This window comes from Pseudopipra pipra, chromosome Z (genome assembly GCF_036250125.1).
Source record: "Pseudopipra pipra isolate bDixPip1 chromosome Z, bDixPip1.hap1, whole genome shotgun sequence".
Taxonomy (NCBI): domain Eukaryota; kingdom Metazoa; phylum Chordata; class Aves; order Passeriformes; family Pipridae; genus Pseudopipra; species Pseudopipra pipra.
Genome location: NC_087581.1, coordinates 55,282,538 through 55,306,369, shown reverse-complemented (window position 1 = coordinate 55,306,369; position 23,832 = coordinate 55,282,538). Strand labels below are relative to the sequence as shown.

The 23,832-nt window shown below is 38.4% G+C and overlaps 1 protein-coding gene across 3 annotated transcripts in view; it reads right to left on the bottom strand.

Annotated features, from left to right (window-relative positions):
• Positions 1-10,967: 10,967 nt before the first annotated feature.
• The window catches only part of PTAR1 (protein prenyltransferase alpha subunit repeat containing 1), a 34,686-nt gene continuing 21,821 nt past the window's right edge, over positions 10,968-23,832 (bottom strand). For 2 of the 3 annotated variants that reach the window (XM_064642151.1, XM_064642153.1), the window contains 3 exons: positions 23,204-23,417; positions 20,655-20,956; positions 10,968-20,100 (listed from right to left, as the gene is read on the bottom strand). In XM_064642151.1, coding sequence (XP_064498221.1) covers positions 19,752-20,100; positions 20,655-20,956; positions 23,204-23,417 — 865 coding nt within the window. In that variant the 3' untranslated portion in view covers positions 10,968-19,751. The remainder of the gene's footprint in view (positions 20,101-20,654; positions 20,957-23,203; positions 23,418-23,832) is intronic. The other variant, XM_064642152.1, reaches the window with a different exon arrangement.

Below are 23,832 nucleotides of genomic sequence, written 5' to 3'. Positions count from 1 at the left end.
CGGGCCGGCCCCTCCCGCCGCACCGCCCTGCGCGTCAGCGGGCCCGCCCGCGCCGCTCCGCCTCCCTCCTCCCTCCCTCCGGCCCGGCGGGAGAGGGCGCAGCCTCGGGATTGCCAGGCAGGTTGCGGGAGCCGGTGCAACCTCTCCTCCCTGCGGCCCCTCATCGTGCACGACCTCCAGGGAGATTTACTGCCGCGCAGTAAAGGGCTTACCAGTGCTCCTTTCCCCCACTTACTCCCATATACACAAACACATATTCACATATACAAACACAGCGTTAGACCTCAATTTGCATCTACAGTCCAGGCTGTAACACCTATTGTATCTTGTGTCTTCTCCAGGCTGCTGCTCCCTGTGTGTCACTGCCACAGTGATTCCACACATGCAAACAAACCCCTAAATTCCTCAAGATAGTATCTTGCATTTTGTGGTATTTAAAACAATATGGCTGGACACTCAAAACCAAAATAAACTATCAGAAGAAATACACTTTTCTTTTTATCACAGACAGATTGATATCTAATCAGTTTTTCGTTTAAAAAAAAAAGGCTAGAGGACTTTAAAATCCCTAACAACCAATGCAAAACTGTAGTATTGGTAACCTAAATTGGTACATTTTGACAGTATTGTGAATTTATCTCTTCAGATACCCTGATAAACATCTGTGAAGTGTTTAGGCAAACCCCACTGCAAACTATCAAGTATTCAACATATAAAGGCTTCTAACTAATTACTATGATAACTTGGTGTTAGTTTGGAATATAATTCTGTTTTTCCCTTTCCAGTGGAAAGACACTTTTTAGATCTTGATAATAGGGTAACACCTATTACCCTATTATTATATGGTTCAGCCACTCTGTGTGCACAGCTGCACCTTTAAATCCTAGCTGAAATGCCACAATATTGTCCAAATGAAGACTTTGAAAATGAGAGTATGAAAAAAACGTTGAAAAGAAGGAAGAACTGAAGAAAGCACAAGTGATTTATTCCTTAGACAGCTGCTACCAAAATCCATTCCTCTGTCATTAATACATTGCAATACTTCGCTTCTTTCCCTCCTGTGCTAATAGTTTCTATCCATCAAAGTTTTTCTATAGTATCCTGGAGAAATCTTCCAACCTGATAACATTTGTAGCAAAAATAAGAAAACCCAGAGGAGATCTCTGTTCTCTTCTTCTTTTCTATGGCCTGTGTATATGGCACTGATTTGGCCCTACATTACCAGAACTTATGTTGTATAGAACGTGCATGACAGATTTCAAAACTATTGATTCTTGGAGAGTTATATTAGATAAAACACTTTACTTGTAATTAAGTTCCTTCTCCCTGATCTCCCTCTCAAAATAATGAAGTTAGGCCTGAATGTGATCTAAATTTACCCTGCATTGAGGGAGGTTTGCCCAGGTGACCTCTAGAGGTCCCTCCCGACTTACCTTATTCTGTTACAGTCTTACTATTTCAAAAGACTATCAAAAGCAGTCTCAATGACTCCTAGATTATATCCAAGAAAAGTTCCATGTCCTAATTGCATTTTTCTCCCAGAATTCCACCTTACCTCATTTGTTTCACAGCTCATGAAGACAGGTCTTCTAGCACATAAGTTGTCTGTGAATCTAAAGAGATGCTGCTGCTAATGCAACAGTATTAATATTGCTAATGCTGCATTAGCATTGACCTTCAGGCTCTTACTTATTTTCAACCTGGTCATCATTACTTAGTCAGTTTTAAATACATTAAATTAAAACCGACTGAAAAACTAGTATGAGAAGCACCAAGACTAGTCTGTAACATATATAAAATTAAGTACTGCTACAGATGAATTAATACAGTCTGCTGGATATTAAATTATAACCTTGTGAGGGTGGCAGTTTTTTAAGTCGCTGTGGTAATCTGTAACAAACCTCTATCAGCCACCTTCTGGTATATTCAGACACACTTGCTTGATAAAAAATTCTATTTACAGTGAACCAACATTTTCATTTATATAGGGTTTTTTTCTCCCCCTGTATTTCAATTTAAAGACAAGTATTTGCATCACTCCATGTGTAGCTTTTGAGGCTTGGCACACCCCTGGCAACATACTTACCTCAGAGAAACATGTAAATAGGCTTTTCTTCCCGTTTGGGTCATTTGGGACAAGCTGCTGTGTGAGCATCAGCAAGTATCTCTCTCAGGGAAGGACCTGGCCCGGGGTTTCATATGGACATCTAATTAGCTGGGCCTGGATGTTTCAAAGGCAAAAAAGTTATACTGAAGCTTTCTCTTTTCAGGAAAAAAACCCCTATGCTCTGCAGAGTACATTAATTGGATTCAGCATGTCTACATTCTGCCTCTATTTATATACCCATCAGCCTAGATAAAAGCCTTGGCCGTGGCAGTTCAGACACTTTATTTCCTACGGTGGTCTACTAATCTTGTATATGTTTTCAGGAACTGGACTTGCAATGATCCTAGGTGTGTGTGACTTGTTATTTTCAGCCCTGGGCCAAAGGCAAAAGAGCTCTTGCAGGCTGAAAAAAACAGTTCAATCTTGACATTTTTAAGGTCAGACAGCTCAAGACCCATGAGAGACAGAACTGAATGCTTTTTACAATCTGAAACCTTGGGATTACAGCTTTCTTATGTCAAAAAGCATTAATCTCAGACTCTAGTGGTGTGTGGATTACCTGTTGCTAGAAGAGAGGCTGTTTCAGATGTTCTTGTTAGTGCTGAATTAGGTGGGTTTCAGAAATAGAAATGTTTTCAAATTCTGATACTGGATCACTGAACTAATGGAAGGCAGTTTTATGAATTAAATCTTCCAGACTCAACCATCTTATCAAATTAGAGGACTGGGCAATCACCAACCACAGGAAGTTCAACAAGAGAAAGTGTTGATTCTGCACCTGAGATGGGGCAACCCCAGATGTACCTACAGGTGGGGAATGAGATGCTGGAAAGCAGTGCTGGGAAAGAGATCTGGGGGTCCTGCTCAGCGGCAAGTTGAATATGAGTCAGCAGTGCCCTGGCAGCGAGGAGGACCAACCTATCCTGGTGGACATCAGGCAAAGCTTTGGCTGAGGGAGATGATTGTCCCACTCCGCTCTTCACTGGGGCAGCCTCATCTTGAATATTGTGTGCAGTTTTGGGTGCCACAGTATAAGAAAGATTCTAAGTTCTTAGAGAATGTCCAAAGGAGAGCAATGAAGATGGTGAAGGGCCTTGAGGGGAAGCCTTATGAGGAGTGGCTGAGGTCACTTGGTGTGTTCATCCTGGAGGAGACTGAGGGGAGATCTCATTGCAGTCCACAAGTTCCTTGTGAGGGGAAGAGGAGGGGCAGGACCTGATCTCCTTTCTGTGGTGACCAGAACCTGAGGGAATGGCCTGAAGCTGTGTCAGGGGAGGTCTAGGTTGGACTTTTAAGGTTTTTCACCCAGAGGATGGTTGGGCAGTGGAACAGGTTTCCCAGAGAAGTGACCACAGCACCAAGACTGACAGAGTTCAAGAATCATTTGGACAATACCCTCAGGCACATGGTGTGACTCTTGGGAATGGTCCTGTGCAGGGCTGGGAGTTGGACTCGATGACCCTTGTGGGTTCCTTTCAATTTGTCATATTCTGTGATCCTGTGATTCTTCTTTACTAGCTTGGTCTGAAACAGCTAAGTCAGAAGCATGGAGTCAGATCTATGTTTTTCAAGTGCAAAAGTCACCACTTTTGTCAACCATTCTGACTTCCCATATAATAAACATATAAAATTTCACTGTGCCTGCATCCAATCTTATGACACACAAGCAAGATAGTCTGTAATGAATTGAAATCCAACACCAATTAAAGTCTTCTTGTACTATTTCAAACATCAGTCATTGCTCCCAGAAAGTTTAATGGAGAGTTCTGCAAATCTTTTTTGATGATTCCCATCACTTCATTGCCAAATTTTGGAGCAGGTATCCCTTAGAATAGAAATCTTCACTTCTGTTGGGTTGCAATTATTGCATCCTGACCACCTACAGCCTGTAAAAACAGATTGTCCCTTTTCTAATCTGAGGGGACAGTGTATCATTAGTTCTGCCTTGAAGTATTTATTTGTTGGAAGGACCGTGTACCAAATATTCAACAAATCCTGATTCATCTTCATAGGGGGAACACCTTAAAAGAGACATACTGGACTGTGTGATTTTGCTTCATCTGCAGTTCATCTTTCCATTATAGAGCAGTTTCAGAGCTGTCTCAGACAGAACGATGTAAGCAAGTTTAAAGCCTGATTTGGAGATGGCAACAGTGGCATGTGGTTTGGAAGACTGAAAGAAGCATAGGACTTGGCAAGGTTAGTGCCTGTTCCATCTGTTGGTGAGGTAGGTAATGCCCCTTGTCAAAGATGCTTGCGGGGAGCAGGGACACTAGGGACTGTAGCTTGCTCTACAGAACGTGAAAAAAACCAAGTAACTCTGTAATTAATGAAGTGACTAGATTTTTTTTCAGAAGGGGATTTTTTGTCATTTCAGCAACAAGCCAAATGGTGCCCTCACTGGTGAGCTTGTTCCTGGAGTCAGGTACTTCTGGAACTGCATGCAGTGCCATAGAAATCAGTCATGGCATCAGACCAACTGCTTGGCAAAACCAAGCTAGAATTAGGCTCAGGTCCAGTTTTTTAATCTATAGTGTTGTGGTTTAGGAATGGTATTCCCCAATTTAGTGTTCCCACTGAAACACTCCAAACTATGCACAGGTCGCTCACTCCATCTCCCCCTCTCCCTGCAGGTGGCTGGAGTGGAGAACTGGAGGCACAAAAAATCACAGGTTGAAATACAATTTACTGGAAACAGCAATGAAACAAATAATAACAGCAACACTATTAATAACAGACTGTGCAAGAGAGGTGAGCGATTCACAAGTGAGTGCTCCCCAGGCCAAACACAACATAGACCCCGGCCCCTCACTTCCTGCCACCCAACTGGAAGGGACCCTTTCCTCCTGCCCCCTGCTTATAGCATGAGGTAGTATAGGATAACCCCTGGGTCCTGGTCATGCCCCTCCTGGCTACTGCAAAAATCAACTCTGTCATGGCCAGAACCAGGACACAGAGCCTCCTGCCTGTAATTTCAGGTTTTAAATTAATGACTTGGAACTACAGTCCATCATGGTTTTGGATTTCAGCAAGTGGAAAGAACCTCAGCTGGGGCACTTCCACTGTTAACCCCAAAGAGTCCATGACAGAGCAAAAGGAGATATTTCCAGTGAAGGATCCTCACAACTACACGCTCCCTCCTGCTAGCAATCTACTGAATCCAGCAGATCACTTGTACATGGGGATTTTCAGAATGTGCTGCAATTTTTTTTTCCAGGCCAAGCTTGTGACAGATATCAAAGTGTGGTCTTTTACTATTTGTTCTTTGAAGCACTTAGATGTCACATGGGTAGCTATCCCATGCAAAAAATGTATCATATTATATCACACCTGCTGTTTGAGCACATTCCAACTCTTTAGACCTTGAGCCTCACCACAGTGCCTGGTAAGACTGGAAGTGCTCCTTTAAACACTGGTTAAAAGAGAAGTACCAGTCCGTGCAGAGGAGACAGTGTCTGCATGATGCACCTTTGGAGAGGTTATACTTGCAACCAGTTCTGCTCTAGAATTGCCCGAATTAGTCTATAAACAGATCATCACAACAAGTGATCGCATTGATTCTTCTCAGAGGAACAGTGGCATTAATGCCCTGGGCATGCTCTCCCACTGAAAATGTAAAGTAAAATCTGCTAGTGCCTTCTCTGCGGACTTCAAAAGAACATATGAAACAGTTGTGGAAAAAGAATCAAAGTGTCCCATCAGGAAATCTCAACATCTCGATCCTGCAGTTGCTGAGCTTCAACAGATCTGGTAAATTAGTGACTGGAGGCTGTGTTTGATTTGCTTGATTTGTGCCAAAACCAAACTTGATAATACAGGGGTGTTTTTCTTATTGCTCAGCAGTGTCTGCACAGCACCAAGGCCTTTTCTGCTTCCTGTACTGCCACACTGGTGAGGGGGCTGAGGGAATGTCCTGGTTTCAGCTGGGATACAGTTTATTTCTTCTCAGTAGCTCGTGCAGTGCTGTGCTCTGGATTCAGAATGAGAATACTGTTGATAGCATTTTTTTGTGCCTCATGCTCTGTCACTGAGAAGGTACAGAAAAAAAAATGGGAAGAGCATAGCCAGGACAGTTGATCCAAACTGGCCACTAGGATATTCCACACCACAGAACGTCATGCCCACTATATAAACTGGAGAAGTTACCTGGAAGGGGGGCTGATCTGGGTTCAGGAAAGGGAGTCTGGCATCAGTCAACAGGTGGTGAGCAGTTGAACTGAGTATCACTTATTTGGGATTTTTTCCTTTCCATTGTTATCATCACTTATTATTTACCACTATTGTTTTAACTTGTTTTCAACTATTAAACTTCATTAATTATTATCAAACATCTATTATTGAACTTGTCAATTAAACTTATTATTAAACCCATTATTAAACTTATTATTAAAATAAAATATCAAATCCTATGTATGAAATATCAATATTGAAATCCCATTCATTCTAATATGAAGTAAAGAGACTGTGCATTCCCTGAGGACAGAGATGCCAGCCACAGCAAGGTTGATCAGTGTTGATTATCAAAACACTAACTATTGAATGATGGCACTCTGAAGATTAACAGCTAGAAGGCCAAAGAGCTGTTTCCTTTCCCTTTCACATTACCTTTGGTCATTAATCATCTGCTTTAGTAAAATTAACAAGCCCTTTCACAACACATGCCATGACTTGAACTCTTCAAAATGAAAGTCACAGAAGTCAGGTGTTAAATACAAAAGCACAGATAAAATCCCGTCCTTCTGCAGATTCATTAAAATGAAAAAACAATCACTCCTGTTTTGTGCCACAGCATACTGCTTAGCATATTAACTGTATGTTAATGTTAATTTATGTATCATTTGCAAGCATAGTTGTCTTCTTGGCCTGAATGGGGATATATCCTTATTCTTCCTATCAAATCTTTGGCACTAAAGAAAACAAACAAACAAACAAATCATCACATTCACTGATTCAGAAAATAAAAAAATGGAGATAAAAAGAAGTATGATAATATCTTGCAAACCAGGTACCATACAGGGAGACGTAGGAAGAGACAACTTTACTGACGTAGCCGGACTCCCAAAAGCATAAAGCAGCTTTTAGCCCTTACAAAAGGGACATATCAGGCTTGATAAAGGCTGACAAGCAGGCCCATCTGCCCGTTCCATGCAGTGGTGAAGCAGGTCTCCTGTGCCGTGTGATTACTCTCCTTTGGGGTGGTGAGTCAATCTTACTTTCTGTGTACATTCAGTAGGCTTCTCTTCACCCCCTCCTCTGCCCTCCAGATTTAAAGAAAAATATGCTTTATATGTCTGCTTCTCTTATGGAAACCTCTAATCAGAGAGAGATGGAGATACACACCTTATCCTCTTTCCTTAATGTCCAGAGCCATCAAACAGGTTATTACAGTGCTACTTCCTACAGACAATCTGATAGTTTAACCCCCAAGCTGTGAAGTTTGCAGTGGTTAGTTCTGCTAGCAGGGACAGCAAAGAACTGACATTTTCCCAGGTCATTTTCATGTTCCTAAATATGACTCAGTGCAGTCAGCTTTGAGCTGCTGTGTATCAATACGCACTTAAGTCTGCATCCCTATTTTTAACCCAGTGGCACTCACTTCATTAATATGTTCATTAGTATGTTCTCTTCCTCAGTTGCAGACCTATTGCCGATGGAGAAAACCCGAAACCTTTCAAGACAGGAAGGGAATTTATCTATTTATATTTCATGTTGTTCGCTTTCCATTCTCATTCTAGTCCACAAGAAACTACTTCTAACCTCTGCCACCCACTCGCCTCTCTGATTCCTCAATTCAAGCAGTAGTTTCAGTTTTCCCTTTGTTTTTGCAGTTGCCCTATCTTACAGGGAAAACTGCAACTACTGTTCAAATCTCACGAGCAGCTGGAATCGAGTTTTAATTTCTGTATTAATTCAAGTCAAGCACTACCAAACTGAATAGGCTGTGTTTCATGGGACTGTAGGAACCAATAAATCTATTAATTTTAAGACTTTTTGAAAGCTTTTACATTTCCAGTGAAAGTTAAAAGGCTTCAGAAGTGAAAGAATAAAGCTGACATGGGATAAAAAAAACTACAGTGAAGCAAGGTTTTCAGCCTTCCTGAAAGCAGGCAAACCAGTTTGTGCAAGGGTATGTAACAGGAGAGAGTCTCTGCTCTCTTACGGGTATCTGGTATTCCAATACCAAGAGGTGTAACAAGTAAAGGGGAAGGCACAAACAAGAGCACACTTAGACATAAACCCAACAGATGAACTAACAGAGGCAAAGGCAAAAACTAGAACTCATCAGCCACACTAATGAATGGGTTATTAAGAAACCACAGGCAAACTGGAAAGTTGCAACTGATGAGGATGCAAACCTGAGGGTCCAGGATGTACAAGGGGGCCAGTGCAGCTGTGCAGACTGGTGAAGGATGTGCAGGAGTGGGGATGGGGAGGTAGTGATAGACAGTGGTAAGACAGCAGGGGGTACAAAAGGGGCCAGTCCCTCACAAAACACAGACAGTACCTTGTAAAGATACCAGTTATGCATGGAGTGGAAGATTCCCATTTCTCTTTTTGTCAGAAAAAGCCGTATTGTCCTTCAGTAGTGAAGCGACTACTTCAGTAGTGAAGACACGTTGGGTACTAAATTTTCATGGTTCCACTGACGTTTGCAGTGCTGCTAAATCTCCCTGGGTAAAAACAGTTGTCTCCCATACAGCTAAACATGCATACACAGACATGCTAACCTGAAGTGACACTATAGAACTGGGATACCTTATAATTTGACTTTGCTTCACGCCTGCATGTGTTTGAATCTGTAAGCTTTTAGCTAAAAGTCTTTGTTATCCCCTTTATCTTTTCAGCATTAAGACACCAGGAAGGGGTGCTTTGGCAAAAAAACCAAACCAAACAAACAAAAAAACCAAAAAAACCCACTACCAAACAAAAAAAACCCCACCCACCAAAAAACCCCAAACCCCTGATACTACAAGGTATGTCAGCTGAGAATATATTAAAGATAAAAAACCCCAAACTGTCTCACATTAAACAGAAAACTTCCCACTTCTGAACACTCCACTTCAAAATTCGAAAAACGCTTGCTCTCCAAAGACTGCCATCTTCCCCTAGAAACTGCTTTCCTAGTTTGTCAACATGTCCGCATGTCAGACATAGCTCATGCAGCTGGAAGTAGGAAGACTCAGCCAAACAAACTGCTTCTGTTGTGCTTTTTTTTCCATGAACTTACCTCTCCGTACCGATATTTCTTGACATAACATTTCAAATTTTCTTATTTTACATCTTTACCAGATACTGCAGAAAAGAAGTTCTCAAAGGCGCTTCAAGCATTGTTACAAAAGAAGTAGTGAGTTCATAGCTAGCTTTTCAGACGCACAGCAACCTCAAGCAGACTGCAGAGTTAACAACCAGATACTCCAGGCTTCTGGAAAACCAGACAATACCACCAATGCCTTCTGGCAGCCAGCAAAGAAGTTCTAGATGTTCATTTGCTTATTAGTAGCTGGGGAAGATTTAGATTTATTGGAACTAGAGAACTTGTAGGACTATATCAGACAGCAAATAATTATTACATAGTGCAAGTAGAAGATAATGACCACGCAGAGATATTTTTCACTTCTTTGCATGTATATCTGAACAAGATACCAAGATGACAAGACAAGAAACACTTTAAGTGAACTTGAGAACTATGGGACCTACAACTCTAGTCACATTCTGTAAAAGATATAAAATAGAAAACTCTCTAACTTAACTTAAAGAGTTTTTACATATGATGTTATGCTAAAATATCCCAATATACCAAAATATCCCACTGCTTAAATAATAAAAATCCAACCCCAATCACACACTCTGATAGTTCAATATTCTATTAATATTTATTAACTTAATACATTATTTAAATGAATCTCAGAATTATTTGGATAACAGCCTGGAATGAAAGCTCTTTATAGAGCTACTGATTGCCCTGATATACAAGGACTGGAAGCAAATTTACTGCAGCATTAACTCAAGTCCATAAAAGAGATCTTAATGTGTAAGTCAGTTTTGACAAAAAATTAACAACTTTTCATAAAATCATAGAACTATACATAAAGTAGTATACTACTTCAGAAGCTTAACTGCAGATCTAAAATATCAATGCTATGGATCCAGTTGTTAATGCATAAGTATTTGCATAATTAGGAAGCTTACAAAAATAATGAGCATACCTCAAGTATCTTTTCATCCAGTTCTGATTTTGGTTTACCTGAGGATTCTTCTTCAGGTAGTCTCACAAAATTTATACAGCAAAATTTATGTTCTAAAGGCAGTCAACTGGAATCAAAGTACTGTGCTTCCATACTACATCTATCTTTAATATGATCAAACAAAATACATTTTTTTAACAAAAGAGGGCAATTACCAGCTTTTAAGATCTGTGAAATGTCTTCCCTTCAATTATGTATGCACGAAACTTGTATGGAATTTGGAAAAACTGGAATAAGCTACTCCACTTGATTCCAGATTTTAAAAAAGGCAAAACACAGAATTTCATGCTGAACCTTAAAAAAGTTACAGAAACATAAGCATCAACCATCTGTCCAAGTTCTGTGACTCTGTCCAGTGCCAACCAGAAACTTCTTATCCAGAAGAGCTGCTGTTCACCTCAATCCTTTTAGAAGCTAAGCTTGAACAAAGAGCTAAAAAAACATTTTAAAAAGGCTTAACTGTTGATGTTCAAAAGAACCATAGTAAGTCTGTTGTCATCATCTAATTCACAAAAGAAGGTGCAGTTCAAGCTAAAGGCAGCTTATCACTGAAAAGTGATTAACAATAATTACGAAGGATATCAGTTGGAAAACAAAGAAACTGGAGTCAAATATGTTGTCAGAAAACAAGGTTTTTAGGAGATGACAAGTTTATTTATAAACTGCCAACATTTAACAAAAACAATCTTACACTATTTTCCATTTTCTACAGAAATACAATAACTTACAGCGGTGCTTAGTCCATTTTGTCACTAATACATATAAAAACAAGTCTGCCAATAAATAAGTGAAAAAATCTATTTACTAACCACCACCACTAAAATTGTACCTGTAAATTCTGGAAGACATCTGCATAGAATAGCTAGAACTGTAAGGGTGCCTCTTATTATTTTGTAATTAATTTTGTACTACTAGGATATGAAAAAACTTAATTAACATGCAATACAAAATATTTGAGATAAACAATGTAAAACTCAGTGTGCACAACAGGAAAGTAGTGCTAGGATGCCCTTCTATGTTTCTTAATAAACATCAGGAAAATGCATGTTTTATATGGTGGAATTTCAACTTCCCTTCACAGCAAAACTAGATTTATAACCATTTATACTTGGCTAGGTTCCACTGAAGATGGACTAAAGGTGTGGTGAGAATTATCTAGTACTAGATAACAACGAATAATTGTAGAACATCTCAAATCAACATTATGTAGATATATTTTAAAAGGTAAATTTGCTGTTACCTAGTTATAAGCATTTGTGAGATGAAAGGGTGACAAATGTGCAGTTTACTGTTGATTATAAATGTAGACAGCATGCCTGGAGAACAGCAATGCTTAGGCCATCACTATTTATTAAGACTTTCCCCCTTCAATATTGCATCAATTATCACATGCCACTTAAAAGATTACCAGTCATCCCTAAATATCTTGCATAAACCTCGGGCATCTATCTGTATGCTATTGATATGCAATATTTCCAAAACTAAAGTGTTACCTTGGTTTGCACACAGGCATATTGTATGAAACCTTCTATCACTAGAAAAGATTTAAAAAAGCACAAGGGGCAGGGGAGAGAAGAGGGGGAATGGCTGGGGGGGGCAGAGGTGGGAGAGAAGGGAGATAAAAATAGAGGGGGGAAAAAAAAAAGAGAGAGGACAAGGAAGCTTTCTCAGCTACTGATACCCTGTAGTACCCTTCATTTTTCTCTAGCTGCCCTTTTAAAACTAAAACATTCCACAGCCTTAACAGCTTCTTTTTCACAGTGCTGATGAGCATACACTACCCTAACTGTTCTTTTCTTCACCGAAGCCATTAATATGACAATTCTTTAAAGACAAAGAAGTCGCTTAAAATTGATCACATTAAATATGTCCTGGCTATCAGACAGTGGCTAATACCCCCTCCGTAGCATGGCCTGATCCTATGTCAATGAAGTCAGTGAGAGTTTCATCACTCACACTAACAGACATAAAAATAAAGCATCCAGATTAAAAACAAATTTATAACCAGATCCTGTAAAATAAACTGGAGGGTTTATTACTTCCTTTAAGCTTTCTGATTTAATGAACATCCAAATTAAGTAAAAGATTGTCCTTATCGATTCAGGGCTTCCTTACATACTCCCTCTACCTAGCAGCTAGTAAGAGGAAAAAAAAAGTGTATAAGTAAAACATGTCCTTGCATTTTTACACTTTGCATTTAGGATGACAAGCAATACCTTCAGTAGTGCTCTATGATTTTAGGTGCTCATTTTAGAATGAATCACATTGTCTAGGAGGAGAAGGAAAGGTGCTAGCATTTTCCAATAAAATCGATCCCTTTAAGGAAAGCTCTCAAATCCAGTAATTCGAAATCAGAAGGCATTCAAAATGAAGAGTAATTCCAAAAATATTTTTGATGTGATTTATTTTTATAAAAAGAACATGCAAAAATATTGAAAATTAAGTACCAAAAAGACTAGTTGTTGTTTGTATTCAAATACCAATTCAAGTTGCTAGTTTGTGTCTGACATACTTTTCTCAGCCTCCTGTGATGCTAAAGCACTTCATCCAAAACATGCCTATTCATTTCCTTTCTGGAGGACTCCTGGAAGGTATCCCCCCAGGCAGGTCATTGGCTGAGCGCTGCCCAGTCGTCCTAGCTTGCAAGACCTTACAAACTCTTTCACAGTCTCAAACACTTCCTACACCACCAATAATGATTTGTTTGGTGTGTGCACACATTTGCCCAAGTATCATGAAAATTAGGTGGAGTAAGACAGAGAGGGGAAGCAAGAGATCTCATTGCTTTCAGCAAACAGCCTGGCACTGGCACTGATCCTGCTAGATTCAGACTTAGATCCTTCATGGAAGAGTCTGGTTGCAGATCACCAGTGCTATATAAAAATAGCCAAATGTGGGAGATTTTTGCAGTTTTCACAGGACATAAATACAGTTCCGCCATCCATTCATTCACACATACATGCACACTTACTGTGGGAGACTAAATATAGATAATTTATTCACAAATAAGCTCTTTACTGATTACAAAAGAAAGAAAACAATCCCCATCTGATAGGAATTCATCCTATGACAAAGTAAGACCAGTGAAAAACAAACTTAATGCTTTACATTCACTATCCTGTAGAACACCGGTCATTTAGCAGATTACTTTCCAGTGTCTGACAGTCCTGTCATAATTTTATTCTTTCTGCTACAAAATTTACCAATTCTCTAATTTATCTTGGAAACCTACATAAGATTTACAATGGTCACAACTGTGCATCTGAGAATTTTTCATAGAAAATATATTGCAAAATATTATGTTTAAAACTAGCTGTATATCCCCTTAATAAGAAAGCTGTGAGAGTTAAATATTTTTTGCACATATCTTGATAAAATAAGCACTTCCCTAAATAGAATAGTAATTCAATGAACGTGACAGTATTACAAAATTAGTGTTTAATGGCTCACTTGAACACTGTAGTGCTGTCACTACCTTGGATCTTAATACTACTTACAACTACTTAAGACATCTATTATTTCGATTATATGAAAGTAAAGAGGACATTCCCAAGAGCACTTTTCAAGATGACTACCCAGTTTTAAATGCATCCATTTCAAAAAAGAAAAACTGCTACAAAAGGGAATAAACACAGTAGGTATAAATATATTTTGCCTTCTAAAACCAAAATCTGGTACCTTGTATCGTTTACATTACTTTTTTAAATAACAGGTAATAAATACCCTGTTAAGAAAAAAGCCCAGTCCCTTTATCTACCCATTATACGCAGCATTCAGAAAATCTTAATGTATTAATGATGTACCAATTTCATAACTTTATTCACAATGAACATAAAGGTGTACCTCATCCAAGAAAAGCTTTTTGTTTCATCATAATTATATTCTGTTCAGAAAATGTCCTGTGAACAAAACAGGCACCTCACTGTGGGGTCTTCCCACCTCTGTTTATACAATAGGATTTACAGCATGTTCCAGATGGTGCAGATAAAGATGTTTAATAAACTGGACTTCAGTTAAGAGTTCTGCTTGTCAGAATAACTCTGCTGTACATAAGAGTCTGGCAGCTATTAAAAAAGCTTTTGCAGTTCTAGCATTCATAGTCCTAACAAAAGATTTAAAAATATTAAATCTAAGATGTATGGTGAATCAACACAGATACTGTTAAACACTTCTCCACCATTACAACATACCCCTTTGAGATACTGACTATTCTACTGAATAGTACTAGGGAACTCAGAGAGGACATTCTGCAGCTGACAGGAGCTTCCTGCAAGCCTGCAACAGCAATTTAAGATAGAGAATAACAAAATGGTAAGCTCTACTGCAAATCACTGGGTAGATATAAAATACTATGCTAGACAAAAAAAAAATAAAAATAAAAGGCAGTTATTACATGTTTAGCTGTCTTTTTTTTTTTAAATCAATAATTATAAATAGTAAAAATGTACTCTAATTCACTACAGTAGACTATGCCCTGAGAAGTAACATTACACACTAAGTAAAAGCCACTAGGAAGTGTCAGGTCTGTAATTTGAAAGAGTAATACAATGAATTCCCTGGAAGCACATATTTCCTCCATTTTTTAGCAATATTTTGCTTCTTCAGAGGAAAAGACTAATGAAAAGTTATGCTAATTCTAGGTTTTCCAACTTTAAGTATATGATCTTTTTATCTTTTCTCCTTCAAACTCACCCTGGGAAACTAGATGGCTTCAAAAAGCTCTTGCTTTTCACATCTGAAAGAGAATATAGGCCTAGCATGAGGTTCTGAAAAACATGAGCCTGATGAACTCCACTTAAGGACATCAGTCAAAGTACTTCTTGGGAGGTAGTCAGAGTTATATAAACACAAAATTAGGCCACCTCACCAACGCTTTGCTACATTCTTCTTTGCTGCTTGGAAGAACAGAGAAGAAGGTGAGAAGAAAACATACCTCTGAGCATATGGGGAAAAATAGAAGGAAAATTATCTTAGACAGGGACACTGAACTTCCTTTGAAACTACTTTGAATGCTAAGTGCATTTGAGAATAGGTGAGTTACACCCTTTCCTCTGTATCTGACACTGATAAAACAGTAAGATCTAATTGTAAATACGCCACCAAATGAGTATAAGAGAAAGATGCATTTAGAAGTCACATCTATGTTTCACTTCACTGCTTTTCCCAAAACTGCCCTACAAGATACAATTCAGCAGTTGTGGGCGTTTTCCCCCACACTGTAAGTGCAATGGTTCATGTCCTACTAGATTGAAAAAAAAAAAAAACAAAACAGCATTCTTTCCTCACAGAAGGTAAAATACAGCTAAGCAAAAAACCTTGTCCAAAAATTAAATCATTAAATCTCTGAAGACTCACAACTTAAATTATTCTCTGGTAGTCACATTTTGTTCATTGTATTATATGTTATTCTGAAAGAGTATGCTTGTTGAGTCTGGCTATGCAGACAAACCCTTCCAAAACTCTTTGTTTCTATCCATCAATATTATACAGTACTGTTTTAAAAATTCATTAATTATCTATTTAGGAAAAAAACCTCACTCCCATCCATAAAGTCTAGCTATACATTCTAATTAAGCAGCACTAACACAAAATTGGAAATGCCAGAAATTTTGATTGTAAGACAAAAATCTAAGTTTTCTATCTATATTACACTTTGCTAATTTGTCCTAAAGCAAAGTACATATAAGGTAATTAATCAAATAGTATAAACTGACAATTTAGCTTATCCCCTATTTGAATGACACATGAACTTTGTTGTATAAATATATAAGAAGTCAATAAAACACAAATATGCAGACATGAATAGATTAACAAATATTAATCAGTGCAGCTATAGCAATGCGTTCCAATAAAGTCATACAGGTTTGTTATTGTAGCTATCTTTAATGCTGCACGTTTCTCCAGTGACTGTAACACACAAGACAAACCAAATGTCATTGAAATAACAGTCAATGTATTTAGCAGCTCAGAATTCAATCCCTTAAGAATGCAACTCCTTCTATTCCAATCTCTGTAGTTTTAAATTACATTTGTTCCTCAAACCCCTTTGTTTCTAGTACAAATTTCTACAAAGACTAATCCAGTGAGCAAAAACAGCCCACATCAATTCAAATGACACATACTACAGCATATGACAAAATCAGGAAAGATGCTGAACATTACATGAAGATGTTTACAGATGTGCAAAGTTTGGTTTTATATTTGAGAGAACTTCAGAGAGTAAAAGTCTTGTATTCTGCAGCTTCTGTTGGACATTTTCTCCCCAAGAATGTTCACTGACTACATTTTTAGTTTCTGATCTCCAAAACACAAAACAGCTGATACACCTCACTTAAAGAAAGCGTATTCAGTAACCTTTATATGTGTTAACTACCAATGGACTGAAGCTACTTCTCTTTTTTTTCAAGCAGCGCCCAATGGGACTCTGCAATACTGCCAAATGGCCAGATAGGTATGTGGCAAAGATCAGTTCTGAGCTTAATGCAACTTGTTACAAGTACCTCTTCAATCATTTAATGTATGAGGCTTCAGGACATTGACAGCTTGAAGAATTTAGATATTATTTTCTTCTTTCATATAATTTATATTGCTACCATAAAAAAATTAAAGCTTGAATTTAACAGCTTATTGTTTGCATTTCTTTCAAAGCAAAAAAACATGATTTGTTTCAATTTCACTGTTACTGTTCAGTTTTCTGTGTGGCAGAGCCTGGTCTGCAAACATTTCTAAACGTAACTATTCTTACTGGATTTAAAAAAAAGAAAGTGTGGGGGAGTATTTCCATCAGGTGTAGACTTTGAAAATCCACTCTTAAGAGCTATACTACAGCCATCAGTGTTTTGCAAAAGTAATAAAAATATCAGCACCATCTCTAATCAGAGTATTCAGAACATTTTCCAAGTGTTAAAATTCAATGCAACTCTGTTCAGTTACATAGGACCAAGTCTTGTCTTCCTATGAGTATGCACCACTTACACATGTATTACGAGAGCATCTGTTTAAATGTTTATGGTGGAAAGATTGTCAAATTCAGTAGCATAGAACTTCCACAGTACAGCTCTAATAAAGCTAACTAAGACTGCAGATTACAGTATGGAAGAAGTATATAATAGGTTTCAAGTCAGATTCTAATATTATTTTCCTCTAAAAGCCTCAATCTCAATCATTCCAGTGCAAGAAGAGAGCATCTCTTCCTTTCCATAGTTCAAGAAATATTTCTTATCATGTTCCCACTTCTGAGGCTGCTCCTATCACTAATATTTTTCTCACAAATTTTTGCCAAGGCAAACAACACACAACTACATTACTAAGTAGCCCAGGACCAAGAATGTGATCCTTAATACTTGATTTCACACTTTCCGGGTTCGCACTAGTCATTAATGGGATACTGTTAATTAATGGGATATTGTTAATCAAGCTGACATATGCTACCATACATAATATATCATCCATACTCAAGGAATATCAGGTCCTCTGAGATAGGTAAAAGTTGTTGCTCAAGTTAAGTTCTTTAAGTTCAGACTCCATTTGTACCTGAACCTACCCATTTATTAGTGATCACAGAGGCAACATCTTATGACAATATTATCCTCTCAAGCCATTCCCACACCTCCTTCAGAGAACAACTATGTTCTTCTGCAACTACAACCATCAACCAAGACAGCATCCCAGAGCACTTCAAAACAAATGACCAAACATCCCTAGCTACAGAGAGGCAGCTGTGGATGCCCTCTGAGACAAAACTTCAACATGGAGATGCTCAAGCCTAGATCAATCTTATCTAGGTACTGTAAACAGAACAGTAACAGTGTATACATATAGAAATGTCTTTGTTAGCTATTCTGCACCTGAAATGCGTCACAAACATACTCTCCAAGACTACAGATGGTCTGTTTTCATTCTGAAATGCAAGAGTAAACCCCATTCATCAAACTATTTAGAAGTGCTGAAATTCCATATTTCAAGTGCCTTTTTTTTCATTTGAAATGATACCTTTTGAGCAGGCTACCTGTGTTTTTCCTCCCTCATTGTTTCTCTCTCTGTGCAACAGAAACAGCATCTTGAAACTTCATCATGGTCAAGAGGCATTTTGGCCAGGAGATATATACAACAATTCTGATGAGGACACTAACTTGAAAATTGAATCCCCTCAGTGAATAGACTGATTTTAAAAGAGGCCATGCTGTCATCGAACAGACTTCTACACCTGGTCTCTAGATCAGTACAATTCTACTAGTGTAAAAAATCCCTTATGCATACAAGTTCTAAGGAAATGACAGAATACACAACTATATTTAATTTCAAATTCCCTTCAAATTTACAGTTATGTTAACAGAGACGTATGGTTGGAGAAGAGCTCTTAAGGAAGAGTAAAGAAGATAAAAAAAACCCCAAAGACTGAAGCTCAAAGAACAAAAGGGAAGAGATGGCTCCCTCCTGCCGTCACTTTCTTTTTTTTTAACTGTATAGTCTCAACAACCAGTCAGAAGATTTAGTTTTTACTCCATCAAATATTGGCCTTGTAGAGTCTTGGTTAAGTACAATCAGCAAAGTGTGACTGAGGTGGCTGAGATTCTGTAGTGAACATAATACATTCAGAAATGTTATCGAGTTTGATTAATTCTGGATTGTTGAGATAAAATAAATAAACACCAAGTAAGGAAAGAAGGTAGTCTATTTTAAGAAAAGTATTTCCAAATATAGCTCTAAGTGTGTGAAGATGTGTTTGAACTATTTTCTGTCACGTTTTCTTGTGTCAGGATTTCAACTTCATAGACTTCCCTATCAAGCTAACATGACAACTAACAAGCAAACAAAACCCCAGTTAAAACAGTAAAAGGCATGATGGCTCCAATATTGTTACTGGAGCCTTGAGAAAGAAACACTTCAGTCTGGTGTTCTACCAAAGGTTGCTAATACAAAAATAATAGCACTCACCGAATACCGTTTGGATCCAATAAGGTGTTAGCATGACACCACATAGTAAAGACGAACACCCTGGAAACAGGTTTAGCTGTTACTGACAGATTCTCCCATCCTTTTTTCAAACACTGTTTCACAAGCATTTCAGACTTTTCTTCTTTTACCTCTATTGTTTTTTTAAAAAAGTCTAATGATTCAGAGCTAACACAGAAAAAAAAGTAAAAAAATGTCGTGGTAGGAAGCTGACATAGTGATTTCTTAAAAAGATTAAGGAACAAACTGCATTTGGTAAATAAAAAGGTATGCCAGTTTCTAATAAAGTGACAGACTTCTACTCTGAATTTGAACTTTAGGACTGACCATCAAAAGAGAGAGAAACACAGGGTTGGCTAACACTTGCAACCAAGACATGCATTTGTGTCTGAAAAGAGAATATTGCACTAAGAAAAGAACCCTGAAAGCTTTAAACACTTCCTTCACTGACTTAAAAATTTAACTAACCATTTCCTATAAGCAGTAGCAAACCTGGCTTGGTCCACATCCCTACAAGTTGATAATACTTTATCAATGAACTGGTATTCCATTTCTGGACCAAGAGAGTCCTGCATAGGAGCACGCTTCAGGCGTTTTGTTTCTTGTGTATAACCTTGTTTGCTGCTGGATTCATTCAAACCATCAACATCCATAGCTTGAGCCATGTGACTTGTTGCAGGACTGTGGTGGGAATTATTCAGAGTCTCATCACTGCTGTCCGCAGATGATACCACTGCACTCAGAAGAGGAAATTTGTTGCTTAGGTGCTGTTGAAGGTAGAACACACACCTTCTTCAAAGGAAAAGGAAAGAAGAAAGAAGAAAGGAAAAAAGTTATGCACTGAAAATAACCTGCTGTTTCTGCTGAATTGATTCAATTCATTTGCCATCCCACCAGATTCCCCCACAGACAAAATCTGCTGTCACTGCTCATGAAAAGGGTTCAATGTCACTTAGGCAAATCTGCTCTTACCTAGTCAGGAACCTGCACCCACCTAGTAAAGCATAGGTTTTCTGCAGCCACTCTATCTTCTGTCTACCTTTTGCTCATCTTTTGTCCTTTAAACATTTAAAGTGTGAGGATGCTCCTAACAATATCTTGTGTCTCTTGCACAAAATACAGGGACAAGCAGAACTTAAATCAGCAAGATACTTAAGCCTAATCAATTTTTCCATGCAATAGTTCTGATTATGCTCTTGAATATTTTCCAAAGGCTTAAGACATGGTAGCTTAAAAATTTTTGTTGAGTGGTACTTTTAAAAATCAGAACAACAATTTGTTTGGAAATATCAAGCAAAGAACAATCCACAAATCAGAAGGAAACTCTTTTGACCAAGTCCTCTTACCTATGACACCACAAGGTTTCATGCCCTGGGTAATTATCAATCAGTTCAGTGCAGAGCTCCATCTCTTCCTCTAAACGGCGGGGGAGATCCACGCTTTGCTCCTCTGCACAAGCAGCTTCTGTCCCTGCACTCTCCTCCTCCTTCTGAAGGTTAGGGTTTTGTTCATTTACCAGTACGTTACTGTCAGTCACAGTTCTGCCTATCAAGGAATTGAGTAAGAACTGGCGATAATGAAATCCACTATGGTCCGAGACATGCATGGATACCCAATATTTAGTGGATGAAAGTTCATCAAGGAGAACCTGAAACAAAAAGCAAGGACATTTACAACCAGTATAAAGAAGGAACTTGCCACCAATGCTTCTGCATCCCTGCAGAAAAGAAATCGATACTTCTTTCAAACTCCGAAAAGATAGGTTTCTCAGAAACCTAACCACAGGCTGATGTGGAAAAAACCTCAAACTACTTAAAATAAGAAATAAGCAGTGGTTTAACAATTTCAGAATGGTTAGGAATAAATAGAGAAGGCAGAGGTGGTACACCAAACTACTGATACTAGTAATAAATAACTGATATTAGTTAAAAAAATTTTACTTTTTGCCTAGGGCATTGTGGATGTCAGAGGATGGGTGAGTTACTTAAAAAGAAAAAAAAAAAAACTTAAATTAATTTACGCCTTCATTTTCCAGGAAAGAATGTCAATCAATAACATTATGTTTCAAGTCCTAGAGGCTGTGGAATACAAAACTATTTGTCCATAATCAGGTTGCTTGACTTGGTAATTGATGAACCCCTAAAAAGGGTTTCACAATAACTCTGGTAAACAATACTGCTGATTGTAGCTCTGTTTGTAACACTCCTGGAATAAAGAATTTTCCCTTAAGTCTGAATGCTTTTAAACCTTCAAAATTAATTTCTGGAGAGACAGGCAAGTTGGCTACCAGACAAAGCTTCTTTTACTTTATTTTCTCTATTAGAGCTGGTGGTTTCATTTCGTTACAGGGCTTAACTTCTTTCCTCACATTGCTCCTCCTACGAAGTTTAAACTCTCCAAAGACATCAAAATTACCCTTTTCATTTACTTTTAAAGACTCTGAATAGAATCTACTGGTATACTCTTGCTTTTCATCTTTTCTCCTAAGCTACCTATATCACTTAACAGGACCAGCTGATGCAAAGCAACTTTCATAGGGAGAAGTCTTTCTTTTTTCTCCTGCAGCACAAAAGACAGAGCCTCCCACAAAGAAAACCACGGAAACACACAAGGTTAGTTATACACCTTTTTGTGGTGCATGTTCTAAAAGAAATCAGAGCAAATACAAACAGTGTAAACAGTGCCTTCTACCTGAGATACTCAAGGTGTTTTCTTATATCTTGACAAGAGATATCAGCATCGCCTTCCTTTGACAGATCAGCAAACTAAAGTGCAGTATTAAATAACAGCCCACACATGCAATTCTTAAGGGGACTAAACCTCTCCATCTCCAGTTCTGCACTTTAAACCATAAGATTTTGTTCTCCATTTTCAGCAGAATTAAGCTTACTGTTTTAAACTTCTGAACTTTGAAATCGTCGAAGAATAACATGAGGCTCAGAAAAATCAGACCAGCCTTTATTCAGCAGGAATTGATACTATGCACATCATGTCCAACCTAGATCTTGGAATAATCCAATTCAATTATCTGACATATATATAAGCTGCAAAGTTACAGGGGAACATCTTAATTACTAAATTGCATTTTAACTCCCTGAACAAAGGGAACAAAATGATTCAAGGATCACTCCTTACCTGAACTAGAAAACCTCTTTAAAAAAAGCAACACAGAAGATTGCCATTAAAACCTCTTTAGATCTACAGAAAACCAAAGCCTCTCATGTAGGAACCTCACAGTAACAGTGGAAGATGCTTCAAACACTGGAAGTAAACAAAAAAGCAAGCTAATGTCTGAATTCCAACAGAGGTTCTTTCGTACCCAGCCAGTTTTCTCCATTTCCACACTGAATAGCACAAGCCATTTGTCACTGTTCTGAGAAGCAAACTGTATGAAAACACCTCCCTCTCCACTCTTGATAGCCTCTCACAAAGGGCTGTCTTCTACCTTCTGAGGTGAGCTGAGTACCATGGAACTGGCATCCTCCTCCAGAATAGGACATATGTGCTCAGTGACCTCTGTCGTAACCTCTGGGTCTGCACTCCCTCCTACACCCTCCCTGACCCTATGCTTGCTTGTTTTAAAGTGCTTATCCAACCATAAACTGCAGCTCCAAACTTCCTCCCTGGTCTGGGGCACTGGGGAAATGAAAAGGAACTGCATCTGGGGAAGAAAGATTTTAAGGATAACCAGATAAATATGGCAGTGTCCACTTGCACAAAAGACAAGTACCTTTGGAGGCCCAGTCATCTAAAAAACAGCCAAGGCCTTACTGGGGATGTCTACAAGAAAAATTACTTTGTGTCTTATTAACATATTTCTATCTTCTGCTTAGCAAAACTGTTGGGGTTTTTTTTGACAAGAAAATTCAAGACTTTATTCACTATTGTGTTATACCTTGACAGTCAGCTTTGCCAAATGCTGTAGAACCCAGATGCGATGGGACCAGGCATTGTAGTTGCTTGGATATCTCCCAGCAGCTTCAGAGCAGACATTCATTTCCTCCTGCACCAGTCGGTGAATTCTCTCCACAGGTGCTGCTCCCAGGTTTCCTTTAGTCGCGAGACTTGGCAAGGAGTTTTCCTGAATTAGTTGTTGCAGCACCCATCGTCTGGTTAAATGATGTAAAGTGTTAAAGGTGAGAGAGCAATTTTAAGAGGAAAAAAAAGGTTTTTCATTTATATAAATCAAATCTTCCAATACCTCAATTATCTGAACTACACTCTAGCCAGATAAGAATAAGCAGTAAACACAACCATCTGAATGCTTCCCATACTGAAACCTATGACATTATGATCACACCCCAACATAATTTAACTCCAGCTGTATCAGTTTGTTCACTCTTAAGTTGTCATGGCTACTTACAGCATACAGAAAAAAAACAGAAGGAAACGGCAAATTTACAAAAAAATGCACACTGTGCACATGGGATTTCTCACGAGCTCCTCTTTCAAAGTCTTGCATAGCACTAACATGAAGTATCCATCAAGAGATAGAAAAAAGTCACTCAACAAAAAATTAACTCT